Source organism: Leuciscus leuciscus, assembly GCF_965113295.1.
Source record: "Leuciscus leuciscus genome assembly, chromosome: 2".
NCBI lineage: Eukaryota > Metazoa > Chordata > Actinopteri > Cypriniformes > Leuciscidae > Leuciscus > Leuciscus leuciscus.
Window position 1 is genome coordinate 26,644,882 of NC_138726.1, and position 14,435 is coordinate 26,659,316.

Below are 14,435 nucleotides of genomic sequence, written 5' to 3' on the forward strand. Positions count from 1 at the left end.
AATGGTAGTCTGATCCTTTATCTGTTGCTGGTAGAGGGGTAAATGCACATTCATTTAGTGACATTCAAAAGAGACTCGCTTATGATAAAGACAAACAATCTCTAAATGATCACTAAACTTTTGCCATGAATTCAATCGGCTTTTGATAAATGTATTTTTAGAAAATCTTAATTTTTTATTTTGGAAAACAGAATGGTGGGAAAAGTATGGAAACAAAAATATTTTTCCATACTTGGAAATTACTCAAATCAAATGCCAAACTTTTCCAAATTGCCTAGGAACCCTGAAATTAAGTGTCTTTGTTTCTCTGCAATACTCAGTGGAAAATTAAGTATTTGAACATAGATCCACATTTTGCAATCACATTTATGCATCACAAAATCAACACTGAGATTGTGTGCTTGTATCAGGTGGAACCAAACGCTCTCCATCTTTGCATCCAGGCCTTAATCATAGACTGGGTAGCATCAGGCATCTTCAGTGTTGGCTCCTTTTATTCATCCAGTTTCTGCCAGCTCTTTCAGGTAACTGAAGAATGAGATACAAGAACAAGTTAAGGTAACACTTTACTTGAAGGGGTGTGCATAAGACTGACATGACAACGTCATAATCATGACATGACACATGTCATGAATATGAAGGAGGTTTTATGCATGTTTATGACAAATGTCATTAAGTGTCATTCGCTCATTTATGACATTTTTAATGCAAATATGACATTGTGTGAGATGTCTTTGTTATGGCAACTTACTAAACTTTACTAAGACAACAAAACCTGTCATAAATATGTCATAAACATGACATAGCAGATTAGTTATCAAACTTAAGAAACCACTTCGCTTTATGGGTTAACATTTCATGTGGTTGGTTTTGACATTGGCTGTCATGAAGCCATTATAACATTTTAATGACAAATTAAATTTGTACCACTGTAGTTGAGGTCAAGAAAAACATTCATGACACAGTTATAATGGCCTCATGACAGCCAATGTCAAAACCAACCACCTGAAAGTTTAATGAAATGTTAACCCATAAAGCTAAGTGGTTTCTTAAGTTTAATAGTTAATCTGCTAGGCTATGTCATGTTTATGACAATTTATGTTGTCTTGGTAATGTCAAGTTGTCATGACAAAGACATTAACAGGTTTTGATGTATTGGTTTATGTCAAGTTGTCATAACAAAGACATCGCAAACAATGTCATATTTGCATTAAAAATGTCATAATTGAGCGAATGACACTTAATGACAGTTGTCATAAACATGCATAAGACCTCCTTCATTTATGACCTCTGCCATGTCATGATTATGAAGGTGTCATGTCAGTCTTATGCACACCCCTTCAAGTAAAGTGTTACCCAAGTTAATAATAGACCAAAAAGAAATGGTCTACTTATGTAACAACAAAATGATTCAAAATAATCAAATATACCCTTAAAAATGTGTAGGGCTATAGATTTACTAGACTATAAAACCAGCAAAAATATAAAAAGGAAAAAAGGAGTATTTTGTACTGTAGCCTATATTTTGGTATTGTGGGACAACTTTGCTTTAGTTTTACAAAAGTGATGCCCTGAAGAATGCCCTGGGAGCTGACAGCCATTTTTACTGAATATTTTTATGAGTGATGTTTTTTTTAGTTTTTTTTTTAAGAATTAACAATGATTAGTTATAGAGAAAAATATAATTATTCTAGAACTGACCTTAGTGTATCAAATTATTAGAGCACATAGTATCATTACTACTGTATATTCCTGCAATACAGGAATATTACAGGACTTCATTTCTAGGAAAATGCAAAGCAATTAGAATCTCTGAAGTACTCCTTCCCTGACAGCTTGGAGTATTGCGCTAAAAGAACAGCGATTTGAATCTATTGAGTACTCCTGCCCTGAGAGCAGCGCGCAATACACTAAAATAACAGCGATTTGAATCTATTGAGTACTCCTGCCCTGAGAGCAGCGCGTAATACACTAAAATAACAGCGATTTGAATCTATTGAGTACTCCTGCCCTGAGAGCAGCGCGTAATACACTAAAAATAACAGCGATTTGAATCTATACTCCTGCCCTGAGAGCAGTGCGTAATACACTAAAATAACAGCGATTTGAATCTATTGAGTACTCCTGCCCTGAGAGCAGCGCGTAATACACAAAAATAACAGCAATTTGAATCTATTGAGTACTCCTGCCCTGAGAGCAGCGCGTAATACACTAAAAATAACAGCGATTTGAATCTATACTCCTGCCCTGAGAGCAGTGCGTAATACACTAAAATAACAGCGATTTGAATCTATTGAGTACTCCTGCCCTGAGAGCAGCGCGTAATACACTAAAATAACAGCGATTTGAATCTATTGAGTACTCCTGCCCTGAGAGCAGCGCGTAATACACTAAAAGAACAGCGATTTGAATCTATTGAGTACTCCTGCCCTGAGAGCAGCACATAATACACTAAAATAACAGCGATTTGAATCTATTGAGTACTCCTGCCCTGAGAGCAGCGCGTAATACACTAAAATAAAAGCGAATGAATCTATTGAGTACTCCTGCCCTGAAAGCAGCGCGTAATACACTAAAATAACAGCGATTTGAATCTATTGAGTACTCCTGCCCTGAGAGCAGCTCGTAATACACTAAAATAACAGCGATTTGAATCTATTGAGTACTCCTGCCCTGAGAGCAGTTCGTAATACACTAAAATAACAGCGATTTGAATCTATTGAGTACTCCTGCCCTGAGCAGCTCGTAATACACTAAAATAAAAGCGATTTGAATCTATTGAGTACTCCTGCCCTGAGAGCAGCTCGTAATACACTAAAATAACAGCGATTTGAATCTATTGAGTACTCCTGCCCTGAGAGCAGCGCGTAATACACTAAAATAACTGCGATTTGAATCTATTTAGTACTCCTGCCCTGAGAGCAGCGTGTAATACACTAAAATAACAGCGATTTGAATCTATTGAGTACTCCTGCCCTGAGAGCAGCGCGTAATACACTAAAATAACAGCGATTTTAATCTATTGAGTACTCCTGCCCTGAGAGCAGCGCGTAATCCACTAAAAATAACAGCGATTTGAATCTATTGAGTACTCCTGCCCTGAGAGCAGCGCGTAATACACTAAAATAAAAGTGAATGAATCTATTGAGTACTCCTGCCCTGAGAGCAGCACGTAATACACAAAAATAACAGCGATTTGAATCTATTGAGTACTCCTGCCCTGAGAGCAGCTCGTAATACACTAAAATAACAGCGATTTGAATCTGAGTACTCCTGCCCTGAGAGCAGCGCGTAATACACTAAAATAACAGCGATTTGAATCTATTGAGTACTCCTGCCCTGAGACCAGCACGTAATACACTAAAATAAAAGCAATTTGAATCTATACTCCTGCCCTGAGAGCTCGTAATACACTAAAAATAACAGCAATTTGAATCTATACTCCTGCCCTGAGAGCAGCGCGTAATACACTAAAAATAACTGTGATTTGAATCTATTGAGTACTCCTGCCCTGAGAGCAGCGCGTAATACACTAAAATAACAGCAATTTGAATCTATTGAGTAATCCTGCCCTGAGAGCAGCGCGTAATACACTAAAATAACAGCGATTTGAATCTATTGAGTACTCCTGCCCTGAGAGCAGCACATAATACACTAAAATAACAGCGATTTGAATCTATTGAGTACTCCTGCCCTGAGAGCAGCATGTAATACACAAAAATAAAAGTGATTTGAATCTATTGAGTACTCCTGCCCTGAGAGCAGCGCGTAATACACTAAAATAAAAGTGATTTGAATCTATTGAGTACTCCTGCCCTGAGAGCAGCGCGCAATACACTAAAATAACAGCAATTTGAATCTATTGAGTAATCCTGCCCTGAGAGCAGCGCGTAATACACTAAAATAAAAGTGATTTGAATCTATTGAGTACTCCTGCCCTGAGAGCAGCGCATAATACACTAAAATAACAGCGATTTGAATCTATTGAGTAATCCTGCCCTGAGAGCAGCGCGTAATACACTAAAATAAAAGTGATTTGAATCTATTGAGTACTCCTGCCCTGAGAGCAGCGCGCAATACACTAAAATAACAGCAATTTGAATCTATACTCCTGCCCTGAGAGCTCGTAATACACTAAAATAACAGCAATTTGAATCTATACTCCTGCCCTGAGAGCAGCGCGTAATACACTAAAATAACAGCGATTTTAATCTATTGAGTACTCCTGCCCTGAGAGCAGCGCGAAATACACTAAAATAAAAGTGATTTGAATCTATTGAGTACTCCTGCCCTGAGAGCAGCGCGTAATACACTAAAATAAAAGTGATTTGAATCTATTGAGTACTCCTGCCCTGAGAGCAGCATGTAATACACTAAAATAAAAGTGATTTGAATCTATTGAGTACTCCTGCCCTGAGAGCAGCGCGTAATACACTAAAATAAAAGTGATTTTAATCTATTGAGTACTCCTGCCCTGAGAGCAGCACGTAATACACTAAAATAAAAGTGATTTGAATCTATTGAGTAGTCCTGCCCTGAGAGCAGCGCGTAATACACTAAAATAACAGCAATTTGAATCTATACTCCTGCCCTGAGAGCTCGTAATACACTAAAAATAACAGCAATTTGAATCTATACTCCTGCCCTGAGAGCTCGTAATACACTAAAAATAACAGCAATTTGAATCTATCGAGTAACGTTACTCCTGCCCTGAGAGCAGCGCGATCGCGGGAGATGTATCATTTTGACCGTTGAAATATCGCGGAAAATTTGAACGAGTTCTGTTCTCGCACATCAATTTAACAGACAGCGAGGTAGCATTGGAAAAGCATGTTTTACACCAGTTACCCCATAAGCAGCTTTGTTTTGGTCGACTGATGAAACAGTCAAATCAAAATGCATACAATACGATATTTAGACGATGATTAGTTCTGTGCATTTTTAAATGTTCGCATATTATCTTAGTAAACGTTAGAGGATGTTGAATTGTAACACAATATAGTTGTAAATTCACTTACCTTGCAATAAATGCGTTCTCCCACGAACATGTCTTTTATTCCGACTATTCTTCAAGAAATCCCTCCGCAGCGCATCTCAAATTCAAACGTCTAAACCCCGCCCTTGCTTCAGTTTCATTGGTTGAAGCTGTAAACCAATCATTTTCCTTTCTGCCCTCAGAACATGTTTGAGTAAGTAAAACTCCCATCTGCTTTATAGTGCATCACATGAGTTTCTTAACGTGGTTTTGTGAATATTTTGACTGCTAGGGAGTAACATTGTAAGGTCATAGCAATTAACTAAATGTCTTGTCACAGGGGATCTGATTTTAAAGGATAAACCTATATACTTTGCTAAATATATGGAGTAGATTTTTTTGGTAAGACTTTACAAGTTTCACTTCATATTAGTTAATGCATAAGGCATCATGAACTAACACTAAACAACATTATTTATTAATGTAGGTTAATGTTAATTTAAACGTACAAAGACACTTTTAACATTCAAGATGTATAATGCAAAATTTACATTGAAATGTGCAAAGAAGCGCTACTGAAGTGCCGTTAGATGTCTACACAGAATGTTTAATGCTGCTCGGAGATAGCAGAAATGCTTTGATACTAGGGGATGAGGTGGGTCAGAACAGGCATAATTTAGATAGCTTTTAAATGGCATTATTATGTATTTACACTGAATTTTGATAAGGCACAGAGCAGTTTGTGTATTATGGATGAACATGAAGTAACAGTGAACGATAGTGTACAGTATTTATAAATGAACATTGACCTAGATTAATAAATGCTATAAAAAAAGGTTGTTTATTGTTAGTTCATAATATTTAATGCTTTTAAAATTAAACCTTATTGTTAAGTGTGTGAAAAATGACACAATGCATATATGACATATTCACAGAAACTATAATACTTTGTTTCATCACATTATTGTGATAGTAATAGCTTATATTTCTTTCCACCCAGAATGAACGAGGCACCAGCTATGTATAAAATGGGCACAAAAGCAAATTGAAATTGCTGAGCAAGAGCACGTTGCATTAACACTTAATTTGGTATAAAAACCTTGCAATGTGGTATTGGAAACAGCAATAATAGCTTTCTCTTTCAGTGAGCAGTAAGCAGAGAAAGCAAACCATTAAATGAATGTATTATCATTATAGACTCAGTCTACATAATGGTATATGACACCTGCAATGAAGAAACAGGCATTTATAGAGCATTGGTGTTGATAAATGGAGAACTGCTTCTGATGATGAGCAACGCCGTTAAAATGCATTACACAATTCAAATGATTACACGCCTGTTTTACACACTCCCAGCAGAAAGTTATTGCAATATAATGTTATATTATTGGATCATTTGACAACAGCTTATATAGGGTGGTTAGACATAGGGCTGTTTGTCAGAAAGGATGATGTGAAGATCCTCATGCAAATCGCAAGGAGTTATTACTGAATTAGTGTACTGCATGTTTCCTCGGTGTATAAGTCCTCTAATGGGTGTTTTTGCCAAGGTTGGGTGAGGATGATGATGACATATTGTGCTTTCTTCTTTCAGATCCCCTCACTATGCCTGTCCAGAGGTTATAAGGGTAAGTACGTGCTCTCAGTGGCATCTCTCATAATGGGGCTTCCTCTGAATCTCTTTCTTTCCACTTCTAACTTCTCTCTCTCTCTCTCTCTCTCTCTCTCTCTCTCTCTCTCTCTCTCTCTCTCTCTCTCTCTCTCTCTCTCTCTCTCTCTCTCTCTCTCTCTCTCTCTGACAGGGGGAGAAATATGATGGCAGGAAAGCTGATGTATGGAGCTGTGGAGTCATTCTCTTTGCACTTTTGGTGGTGAGTGAAAGCTTTTTTGTGGCAGAAACTTCATTTTGTGTCATATAATTCTGCTGTAATGTAGCCCCCTGCCCTTATGACAAATTTGAGCCTCTCAGCAGCAGGCAATGAAAAATAAATAAATAATTCCCCTCTGAAAGTCTATCAGAGGATGTGGGAGAATCCAGACAAAGATATTTCAATGGTGGCTAATCAGCTAAGCAAGAGTTGGGTTTTAAGAGAATCAAGGTGTTATACCGACTCTGTAGTCAGAGCTTAAAAGATTGACAACACCAAAGCTGCACTATGGTTTCCCACTTCAGATGGTGAATCATCTCTATATCAGACATAAGTGAGATCAGCTCTTTTTTTCCCATCATGCTGAGCGTTTCATAAATCTACTTTTATCTTCTTACTCTGACTTACTCAGACTGTAAAAGATTTCAAGATTTTGGAGGATGGAATCAAGCTATAATTCGAGTGGCGTGCTTTTGTCAAACCTTTAAAAATCTCTTTTTGGGGATGGCAAGATTTGATGTATGTTTTTGAAAGAAGTCTTTTATCCTCACCAAGGCTGCATCAAAATACAGTAAAAACAGTAAAATTGTGAAATGTGACCCTGGACCACAAAACCAGTCACATGGAGCAATTTTATGAAATTGAGATTTATACATCACATGAAAGCTGAATAAATAAACTTTCAATTGATGTATGTTTTGTTATGATATGACAATATTTGGCCGAGATACAACAATTATCTCTTTTGAAATTGAAAATCTGGAATCTGAGGCTGCAAAAAAAATCGAAACATTGAGAAAATCACCTTTAAAGTTGCCCATTTATGCTAATTATGCTGCATTCACTCACAAAAATAAATGTTTTATATATTTACAGTAGGAAATTTACAAAATATCTTCATGGAACATAATATTTACTTAATAGCCTAATGAATTTTGGCATAAAAGAAAAATAGATCATTTTCACCCATACAATGTATTATTGGCTATTGCCACAAATATACCTGGGCAACTTGTGACTGGTTTTGGGATCCAGGGTCACAAATAATATTATAATTAAAAATATCTTTTTTTTTTTTTTTTTTTTACTTATTCCTATGGAAAAGCTGTATTTTCAGCATCATTATGCCAGTCTTCAGTGTCACATGATCCTTCAGAAATCATTCTAATATGATGATTTACTGCTCAAAAACATTTCTTACTGTTGAAAATTGTTGAGATTTATTTAAATTTACATTTTTTTTTGTGATTATTCATGGAATAGAAAGTTCAAAAGAACAGCATTTACTTAAAATATTTTGTAGCATTATAAAAATCTTTACTGTCACTTTTGATAAATGTGTAATATAGATACCTCAAGTTTTTTACCTCTTATTTGCATAGTTAAACATTCCTGAACTTTTTGACGTTCTCACTGCTTACTCTGCACCGTTGTCAATCCCACAATCCCCCATGCAAGCCTGCTGATCAGCTCTAGTAACTGAAAATGCCCGCTCAGCTCTGCGCCAGTGGACGCGTATGGTCACACCAAGCTGTTGATCAACTTCAGAACTTTCTGATCCGTGCTTGTTATACTTTTCCAATATCAAATATCTGAGACAAATGGCACTAGCTTATAATTAAATCATTCTCAAACCAGACAACAACTCCTCTGACGCTCTGAACGCAGACGGCCTGCTTTGATACTGGATAATCAAGCTGGTCCAAGTGTAATTACTGTTCAAGACCATGAGCCCAACACAATCCCATCCCAGCAGAACCATTTGCCCCAGTGAAATTGGAAAGCCAATTGATTCCCTGTTCTCTTTTGTGTTTTTGTGCTCCATTATAACTGCTTCCTCTTCACAAACCAATCAAATTATTCCTGCATGTCCCTGGAACCTGTTCTTTAATGTTTCAGTGATCAAAGACCTTTTATTCGAGTAATCTGCATTATTTTTATTTATCTTCTCTCTACTTTGCTAGTTTTTGCTTGATTATATCATCTTTTACATGGCCCTGTCGTGAGTCATGCTTGTGAATTTTCTGTGTCGTTTATCAAGCGCTGACATCTCAGTAGTGTCAGGGACCCTGATGGGTCTCTCTGATGTGAAAATTATGAAGTGTATCTGGCACAAAACAAAGCTAATTATCAAAGCACAATCATCTCTCTGCACCAGCCTTTTTTTAATTTATTTTGCGTCCTACTTCCTGTGTAGCTATCCTTTTATAAAGCTCTCTAAAAAAAGTGGGGGTGCTTTCTCTTTGTCAAAGCATTCATCACTTCTATCCCTTCAATTTTTTGAAAAATGATGCAAAAAGCTATTTAAATATACATTTTTGCTATTCAAATGTTTTTTGTTTTTTTATGTTTAAAAGTTTGGGGTCTGTAATATTTTTTAAATGAATTAATACTTAGTTAGCCAGGATGCAATAAATAAAAAAAAAATAAAAAAAGACAGTAAAGACTTTTACATTGTTGCAAAAATATATATATTTCAAGTTTAGATTCATCAAAGGATCTTGAAAAAAATCATCACGATTTACACAAAAAAGGCACAACTGTTTTAAATATTGATATTAATAATAAATTAGTGCTGTCAATTACTTGCATCTAACATAAAAGCTTTTGTTTAATTAGCTTTTGTTTATGTGTGTGTGTGTGTGTGTATATGTATGTATGTATATATATATATATATATATATATATATATATATATATATATATATATATATAATATAATATAATATTATATTATATTATATTATAATTATTATATTATATTTCTATATATTATATTTGTGTGTGTGTATATACAATATATATACGCACACACACAGACATATATATATATATATATATATATATATATATATACTGTACACATATACATATAGGCCTACATTATGTAAACATCATGTTAGATTCGATTCATCAATTTGACAGCACTATAATAAATATTTATTGAGCATAATTTGTCCATCTCACTAAATATGAGGGCAACAGTTCTGACATATACAATATTTCTCTCTGTCAGGGTGCTTTGCCCTTCGACGATGACAACCTGAGGAACTTGCTGGAGAAAGTGAAGCTCGGGGTCTTTCACATGCCCCATTTCATTCCTCCAGACTGCCAGAACCTCCTGAGGGGGATGATCGAAGTGGACGCCACCAAACGATTCACGGTCAGATTTTTGACAATTTCATCTTATACCATCAATGTTCAAACCTTGTTAAACCTGATACCATAAGAGTTTCTAAAACAAATAATAATTATTTATCTCTTAAATAGCTCATGTTACCTTGGGAATCATGGGTGGTGACAGTTTACATGTGCACTACACTGTCTAAAGATGCTGGTTGGCTGTTTAGTTCTACAGACATCTACAGTATATTAAGCTGATTTCTCTTAAATAAGTGTTATGAGTCTGAGAGCTCTTCTGCTTCTGAGCTGTCACTTCAGGTCAACACACAGCCGCACTAATCCAACCATCCTGTCTGTCCGGATCTCACACATTAGCTTCAAAAACCTTCCGTGTATGCGCTTCTGTCTATCTCTTTCTTTCTTTCATGGTCTCCTCGTCTCTCTGCTCTTCTCCCTCAGCTACTGTTTTCATTGTTCTGCTTCGGAGCAGCCCCCCTTTTCCTTATAACATTCTGGAGTGACAAGGGGTTTATAAGCTTGTCCTAATACCAACCCTTTGAAATGTTCCAGTTTCCTTTTTTGCTTTCCAGAGAAAACAGATAGCTGTCTTCACTGCCCACATCTCTCAGTGATTGAAAACAATAGTGCTCTCCTAGGAAGGATCCAAACATAGCCCATTTCCTGTGCGGTTTGTCAGTTATATAAAAGAGATCTTTTGTATGATTCCAGTGTGGGAAGGAAGTCGATATTGTCTTATTGCTAGTTTGAAATATTATCTTAAAGACCTAGTTAAAACAATCCAATAGAGTATTGCTGAGTACTAAAAGTAATACAGTTTTACAGACATGTGGACAATGCATCATTATTGTTTCTTGTACGCTGTCACGTCAGCACACATTCAAGGGGGAATTCACTGCAGTGTGTTTATCGTTTATGTGTTTATAGCCCCGTTTATCTGCACACACTGATTCTGTAATGGAATTTAAAGGCCCACATAAACTGTGCTAAATGCAATTTGCATGGCACAATTCATGATCTTGCTGATCGCAATCATTTCATCATCATTTGATGAATTACTGCTGCCATCAATGATAGAAAATGTAAAAAAAAGTGCAGTGGCACAAATATAGCTAGGTTTAGGTCTCTACTACATTATGCTGTAATGACATTTATCTTATTATTATTTTTTTTATTATTATTTTTTTACATAACATAGGAGTCTCTATAGATTGAAATAAGTTAATAAAATAATTTCTTAATTTAAGTTTCAGACGTTTTAAGAGTGGACTGTCTGTTCCTACACTTTTTAACTAAACATTTGTAGGCTACATTTACATGATATTTTTAGTCTTTCGTGATTTACTGAATAAAATATATTTAAAAATATGTTTTCTCCATTTCTGTCTGATAAAATAATTTAGAGCTTGACATAAATAGAGTTTTTTATTTATTTATTGTTAAAATGTCTTTTGAACTGACTTGACCTTTTCCATAGAAATCACACTTTTAAATTGCACTGCCAATATTTCCAAGATTGTGAGAACCCTGGTTCTTCAAAGAAAAGCAGTTGAGGGGGTAAATTAAAATAAGAAATATATTGAAATAAATTATTTTAGGTTATTTGAATGCTTGTTTTGTCCTGAATTGAACTTTACAGACCACATTGCTAGAACTCCTCGGTCCTGCAGATTTGCCTTGTACAACATAAGGAGGATCAGGCCCTTCCTATCAGAGCAAGCCACACAACTCCTTGTCCAAGCGCTAGTTCTATCCAGACTGGACTATTGTAATGCTCTCCTGGCTGGTCTTCCAGCTTGCTCTGTCAAACCTCTGCAACTGATCCAGAATGTTGCAGCTAGAGTGGTCTTTAGCGAGCCGAAGAGAGCACACGTCACTCCTCTCCTCACAAAATTTGCACTGGTTGCCAGTTGCCGTTCGCATCAAATTCAAGTCTTGTGGTGCCATCTCAAAGAGGCACAAAATCTCTTTCTCTTTCCTGGTCTGTTCCCTGCTGATGGAATGATCTGCCTAACTCAACCAGAGCTGCTGAGTCCGTGGCCATTTTCAAGAAACGGCCACACTTGATCCATTAATACTAACACTTTATCTTCTATTCTATATCTATTATCTTTATTAAAAAAATGAAAAAGTACACGTACTGCATTAGATTAAACTGGGAAGGGTCATAGCACTTGCATATTGTTGTCTTATAATTTAACTGCTTTTATTGTTCTCATTTGTAAGTCGCTTTGGATAAAAGCGTCTGCTAAATGAATAAATGTAAATGTATTTAAAAAAAAAAAAAGTAATCTTGAGACCCCATTGGAAGTTTACTGAGGCCCCTCGTGGACCCAAATCCCCTGGTGTGGAACCAATGGTTTAAATTAAATTAAATTGCATTTACACCTACTTTCTGCACAACATTAATTGTGCATAAATTGCACAAACTTTTGTGAAAAATATCTAAAATAGGCCTGAATTATATAGAAAGAAGTTCTGAAAACTGGATTACAGGTGAGTATGTGATACAGGTCACCATATGAAAGTAAACCAGCAAGAATTTTGATTGAATATTCCAGTTCAGTGTGTCGTTCCTCACAGACTATGCATCAGGTCAAGTGCTGAATGTTTGCTCCTGAAAGGACACATGCTCTGTTGATTCTGTTGCTAACAACTATTGAGAATGATTTCAGTTGGCATTACATGCACAGGCAGAACAACCATTCACTCTCATGGGCTGCTGCTGTTATGTCTGTTGTTTTTTGTTCTCAGGCCACAGCAGCTGGCTGCTGAAATGTACATGTCTTTGTAACTTCCCCACTTAAATCCGGAGAGATCAGTGGATGCGACATGAGAGAGAGATTAGAAATGGCCAGCAGGAAACTGCCTGACGTTCAGAGATGGATTCACTGCTTTTATTGTCATGCTCTGCTGTCTTTGTGTAGCTCTGTTAATGGTTAGATAATGGTTTAGCTCATGTGTCTTTCTCTCTTTACAGTTAGAACAGATACAGAAGCACACATGGTACATGTGAGTATAAACTTCACTTTTTATTTGTCGTCATATGCCTGTTTTTGCTCAGTATCTGTCTGCATGCTATGTTATGTGATCAAAGATGATGGCTCTGTGCTTCTTTAAGTGTGTGTGTGTGCGTTTGTGGTCCTGGTAAACCCTACGTTATCGGAAAACAAAATGTCCCCACAAAGCTTATGGGGACATTTTTTGGTCCCCATGAGGAAAACAGCTTATAAATTATATAAAATTGCTTTTTTTTTAAATGTGATTGGGCAGGTTAAGGATTAGGGGAGATAATATACAGTTTGTACAATATAAAAATCATTACTTCTATGGAGGGTCCCCACAAAGATGTGTGTTTGTGTGTGTCTCTGTCTGTTTGTGTGTGTGTGTGTGTGTGTGTGTGTGTGTGTGTGTGTGTGTGTGTGTGTGTGTGTGTGTGTGTGTGTGTGTGTGTGTGTGTGTGTGTGTGTGTGTGTAACCCCCAGGGTTATCATTATTTAGATTTTTATATATATATAAATTGTTTTTCTATTTAATTTAAAATTCTAGTTGAGTGTAATTTTAATTTTAGCATTTTCAGGGTTTTTTTCTAGTTTCAGTCTAACAACAGTAAACCGGTGTAACTAAATAATTAAATTTCTCAGCACATTCTTGTTTTATTGCTGTCTAGGGGCATTTTCATGTTTAATGCAGGCAGGTTGTAAAGGTTACATAAGTTTTATAATATACTGTGTATTAAAAAACAAAAATTCATGGTTATTTTTATTTTATTTTATTTTGTTTTCGAGTCATACATTTTTTTTAAATTTTAGTTTCAGTTTTTTTCCAGTAATGTTTTATTTCATTTAACGAAATGCTTTCATTCAATTTTAGTTTTTATAGATTATAATAACACTGCTGGGCCAGACAGAATCTGTAGACTTTTTCGTTACACTTTATTTTAAGGTGTCATTGTTACAGTGTAATTATATATTTAAGTACTGAGTAATATTAATTAACTACAAGTACTTACTATAGGGTTAGTGTAGGATTAGGATTTGGTTGAGGGTTAGTTGCATGTAATTATGTATAATTTACTGTTATTTCTACGGTAAGTACATGTAACATATGTAACAAGGACATTGTCAAATGTTAAAGTGCTACCGACTTTTATTTTTGTAATGGCTCCATAGATTTTTTGGGAGAAAATCTTTCGATTTTTTTTATGAAAATGTTTTAATATAAGCTAAGAGTCTTCTACACTGGTAAATGAAAGCCTTATTCAGATTCGGTAAAATACTTAATAAACAAACGCGTGGGGAGGCGGTTCATTTGTAGAGTGATGGGCGCTTCAAATCTCCAGAGCTTTCTGTGGGCGCAGATTCCTTGTGGGCCTGTTTGTGACTTATACCACCAGCAAGGATCCCAGAATACGCCAGAGGCGAATACCATGTGTGCTCAATTAATGAAAA

At 35.9% G+C, this 14,435-nt stretch overlaps 1 protein-coding gene across 8 annotated transcripts in view; it reads left to right on the plus strand.

Annotated features, from left to right (window-relative positions):
• brsk2b (BR serine/threonine kinase 2b) overlaps window positions 1-14,435 on the plus strand; it is a 149,672-nt gene that overhangs the window by 113,918 nt on the left and 21,319 nt on the right. For all 8 annotated transcript variants that reach the window (XM_082161849.1, XM_082161852.1, XM_082161854.1 and 5 more), the window contains exons 6-9: window positions 6,570-6,603; window positions 6,778-6,846; window positions 9,860-10,006; window positions 12,965-12,996. In XM_082161849.1, the coding sequence (XP_082017975.1) occupies window positions 6,570-6,603; window positions 6,778-6,846; window positions 9,860-10,006; window positions 12,965-12,996 (282 nt within the window). The remainder of the gene's footprint in view (window positions 1-6,569; window positions 6,604-6,777; window positions 6,847-9,859; window positions 10,007-12,964; window positions 12,997-14,435) is intronic.